This window comes from Penaeus monodon, chromosome 35 (genome assembly GCF_015228065.2).
Source record: "Penaeus monodon isolate SGIC_2016 chromosome 35, NSTDA_Pmon_1, whole genome shotgun sequence".
Taxonomy (NCBI): Eukaryota; Metazoa; Arthropoda; class Malacostraca; order Decapoda; family Penaeidae; genus Penaeus; species Penaeus monodon.
Genome location: NC_051420.1, coordinates 14771073 through 14776072, shown reverse-complemented (window position 1 = coordinate 14776072; position 5000 = coordinate 14771073). Strand labels below are relative to the sequence as shown.

Below are 5000 nucleotides of genomic sequence, written 5' to 3'. Positions count from 1 at the left end.
GAGACAGAGAGGGGGGGAGGAGGGAGGGAGGGCAGGAGGGATGGAGTAAGGGAGTAAGGGAGGGAGGGGTGTGAGAATGTGTGAACGCGTTATGTCTTTATTTATATCCGAGTTATTGTAAAGATATACGTTACTATTTCAACATTAGATAATTCCAATTCTTATCCAATGCAAACAAATACACAAAATCCATAAATAAATCAGGTGAAATATCGACTATCACAAAATGTCGAGATATTGACAAAATGTATTAATGTATATATGATCTAGGACCTATAAAAATCCGAATGCAAATCTTATCTGCTGTCAGTAACAACATCTATACGTTATGTATATCCAGCGCATTAGGATTATATCCTACACTGACGTAGAAAGTCATGTCCACAGATCAAGGGCCGAGGGGGGGGGGGGGTAGACGGACGGGTCAAAGGGGGAGGGGGGGAGGAGTAAAGGGGGGGGGGAGGAAAGGGGAGGTGAAAAGAGAGAGGAAGTCAAAGAGGGAAAGAGAGAATAGGGAGGGTCAAAGGGGAAGGTGGAAAGGGTAGGGGATGAGGGAAGAGGAAGTGAGGAGAGAAAGGAGGAGGTCAAAGTGGAAAGGAAGAAGAGAGATAGACGGAAGAGGAGTAAGAGGCTAAAGTAGGATATTATTAAGAATCATAAGGAAGAAATAAGGAGAAAGGATCAACAGGGAGAAAAGGGGGGTGGGGAGGGAGAGGTCAAGGGGGAGAGGAGGAGAGGGACTAATGGCAATGTTGACAAGGGATCCTTCTTCTGCTCGAATGCCATCGAAACCGGCAACCACAACTGCCTCGTTTTCTGAGAGAGATTGGCCCATTTGAACTGATTGCTTTGCCTTGTTATCGCTGTCCTGGGGGAGGGGGGATCTGGCCTCCTCTTTGTCTGTCTGTCTGTCTGCCTGTCTCTCTGTCTATCTGTCTATCTGTCTATCTGTCTGTCTGCCTGCCTGTCTGCCTGCCTGCCTGCTTGCCTGCCTGCCTGCCTGTCTGCCTGCCCCTGCCTGCCTGCCTGCCTGCCTGTCTGTTTCTGTTTTGCTCTGTCTGTCTGCCCATCAATCTCATTATTAATCTATGGTTTCTGATTTTAGGATTCAGTGTATTTTTCAGTTTTCACTCATTTAGAACACGAGCAATCATTAAAAAAAAAAAAAAAAAAAAAGTTTCCAGTTTTGTCGGAATAACTCCCATTACAACGGTGATCCCAAAATGAAAATTAAGGATTGAACGTTTGGTTTTAAACAATATTTTGGTACTTTGCATCTAAATTTATATAAACAATTTATGAAAACGTCGTTTCCCCACAGACAGTAATTGTTTAATTGACATTCACATATCGCACTTCAAATCTATTATAGTTAATTAAACAATGTCATGGCTATTACATTTTTTATTATCCTCTGGAAAAAAGGTGAATCCGACCACACTAGAAGTCAATAATCGATGTAAAAAAAATGTGTTTATCCTACATGTTGATGATGCAATAACACAAGCAAATCAATAGCATGCAGGCTTGTATTTCTTTCCGGGTATTTGCCTATTACGTGAAATGGTGTTTATTGAGTGAATTTGTTGAAGACAAAAAAACAAGATGATTATTTGAAATGTTGAAAGTAACGCAGAAATTCATATTCTCCCAAAGGGAAGACGAGGTGATTACACATCTGACATTGCCAAAGAAATCAATTTGGTACATGCATATTTTTTTCTTTCTTTCTTTCTTTTCTTGTACATCTATCACAGTAACCTCAATTGATTGGCTGATTCTTACGTGTTACGGTGAGAGTGAAGAAGAACGAGACTGGGGGGTGTGTGGTTAGCTGGCACTCGTACTGGCCCGCGTCCTCCAGCTGCACGTCCTTCACCCATAGTTCCCAAGCCTGCTAAAAACAGATCTCGGTCAAACACATGTATTACAGAACATGAATGCGTCATATAAATCTACGTTACACGCCGAGGATTTCACTTACAATCTTGGCCACTAAACTGAGACAGAGAGACACGCACACACACACACATACACACACAAAGAGAGAGAGGGAGAGAGAGAGAGAGAGAGAGAGAGAGAGAGAGAGAGAGAGAGAGAGAGAGAGAGAGAGAGAGGAGAAGAGAGTGAGAGAGAGAGAGAGAGAGAGAGAGAGAGAGAGAGAGAGAGAGAGAGAGAGAGAGAGAGAGAGAGAGAGAGAGAGAGAGAAAGGACGACAACAAGAAATTTTATGACAAAATATATGGAATTTTATTATTGGCTACACTTGAGAACAAGCAGTCCACGCGTCCCCAATCAAAGGTTTCATAACTGGCATTTAGAACACACAAAAAAACACCATATTTACTTATAACAACTTACTGTTGAGACAGAACAAACTACTATAAAATTTATACAACCCATGCAAGAAAAAGTAAACATACTGTCACTACCTTTATATTACATATATTGCATATCACACACACACACGCACACACACACACACACACACACACACACACACACACACACACATACACACACGCACATACACACACACACACAAAAACATCCTTCTACATTTTCTAAGGTGAGTTTCTGTACTCATCGAGCAGCCATCCACACTTCCCTAGTCACCTACCACAGCGATACCTATCTAATTGAATTACAGTTTTGTAAGTAATATAGCGTTTCAAACTTATTTCGGAAAGACAAGGACGGCTCAAACTACTTCATCTATTTCCACACCCACCCATCCTTTCCATTCAGACATCAGAGCATTCAAACAACACTACAGAACAGAAGAGCAAATGCTCAAGCCTTTTCGATACCTCTGTGTGATCTGAGTGGACGGCGGAAAAACGTTTCTCGGCAACGTACACTTGCTGACCCACCGTGAGCAGCTGATCGTCCTCACGCTTCAACCAGGTGACCTGAGGGGAGGGGAAGGGAAGGAGAAGGAAGGCGAGGGTAAAGGGAGAAAAATGAGGTAAGAACGGGAGGAAGGGAAGAGAGAGGGGAAAAAGAACAGTAAAACAAGGGAAAGAGATGAGAAGAGTGGAGGAGGGGAAACGAGAAGTAAAAAAGAGGAAAGAGAGGGAAGAGCGAGGCAAAGGGGATACAGGGAGGAGGGGAAGCAAATAAGAGGGAGAAGAGAGGTAAGAAGGAGGGATAACAGAGATAACAGGGAGGAAGGGATGAGAGGGAGAGAATGGAAAATGGAGGGGGGGAGGGAGAAGGGGAAAGGAGAAGGAGAAGAGAAAGGGAGATAGGAGAAAGAGGAAGTAGTAGAAAGAAGAAGAGAAGAAGAAGAAAAAGGAAAGAAAGAAGGAATGAGAAAAATAAAGAAAATAGAAATAGGAAAAAAGATAGAAAGATAGAAGAGCCATAAGATAAATATTAATCAGCAGAAAAAAGAAGAGGAAGAAGAAACGAAAGATGTAAAAGAAGTGAAGATAAAAGGGTGAGAGGGAAGGACAAGAGAACGAAAGAAGGCCATGGATTAGCGGTTCCAATTAGCGTAAATCAATCGACAGGATTTTAGTCGATTCTGCTCCTGTGTTTGTACAATAATATTCACTTTTGTATTTGTCTGCTTTTGTTTATGTTCGTGGGGGTTCTATAATACGTGTTTGTGTCGCATTGTTTGTTTTACAGTTTGGGTTGATGTGGTTGTCTGTGTTTGTTTGTTTGTGTGTGTGTTTGTTTGTTTGTGTGTGTGTGTGTGTTTTTGTTTGTGTTTGTTTGCTTGTGTGTGTGTGTGTGTGTGTGTGAATGTAAGTGTAAGTGTGTGTATGTGTCTGTGTGTGAGTTAAAGTTGTGTTTGAGTGTGAATATGATTGTGAATGAGTGAGTTTGCGTGCGAGTGAGTCTGACTGAATGTTTATTTCTTATTGATATTTAATTAATCGTAACTCCACCTTTAATGATTACTCAAACTTTAATAATGAAAATCATTATGATGCTGATTATAATTATAGTAATAATGATAACCATGATAAAGATAAAAACAATGATGATGATAATGATGATAATAATAATAATGATGATGATGATGATGGTGATGATAATAATAATAATAATAATAATAATAATAATAATAATAATAATAATAATAATAATAATAATAATAATAATAATAATAATAATGATAATGATGATGATGATTATGAAGAACAGTGCTAGTAATAATAACAATAACAATAATGATAATGATGAAAATGATGACGATAATAATGATAATGATAACAATAATCATAACAACAACAACAACAACAACAACAATAATAATAATAATAATAATAATAATAATAATAATAATAATAATAATAATAATAATAATAATAATAATAATAATAATAATAATAATAATAATAATAATAATAATAATAATAATAATAATAATAATAATAATAATAATAATAATAACAATAATGATAAGAATAACTATAATAATGATAATAACAATAAAAATAATAATAACGACAAAGCTTACCATATCGTCAGACAGGTGATAAGTATAGCAGCTAAAGGTCGCTTCACCTCCCACCTGGGCCGTAACCTCTGTGTTGTTCTGGCCCTGGTATTCGGGTGCCAACGTGTTCAGTGCCAGTGCCTTTGCCCACATGTCTTGCGCTGCGTCGTAGATATCCTGCTGCGTCTTCGGTGAAGAATGAGCGTCTTCTAAGCCCGGAGTGTTGGCACCTTCGACAACTACAGCTGCAGGAGGAACAGGAACCTTAGTGTTATTACATGTTTTTTTTCATAATGATAGTAGTAATACATGTTTATAATAATGTTTATAATAATGTTTATAATAATGTTTATAATATTACACAAATTTCATGTTGTTGTTGTTGTTATTACTATTTTTCTCGATTCTTTCTTTGGGATATTCCTAATTCGAAAATCAGCTGATTACATAATGTTATAAATTGGTATGCTCTACAGTGTTATTCGCTCAAAAACTTGATATGGTGTTATACTGGCATTTTACTGTAAAATATATGGAAATAAATTTG

The 5000-nt window shown here is 38.1% G+C and overlaps 1 protein-coding gene across 1 annotated transcript in view; it reads right to left on the bottom strand.

Annotated features, from left to right (window-relative positions):
- LOC119595091 (hemicentin-2-like) overlaps positions 1-5000 on the bottom strand; it is an 88871-nt gene that overhangs the window by 6935 nt on the left and 76936 nt on the right. The window contains 3 exon segments of the mRNA XM_037944235.1: positions 1786-1894; positions 2811-2912; positions 4475-4698. Of these exon segments, the coding sequence (XP_037800163.1) occupies positions 1786-1894; positions 2811-2912; positions 4475-4698 (435 nt within the window).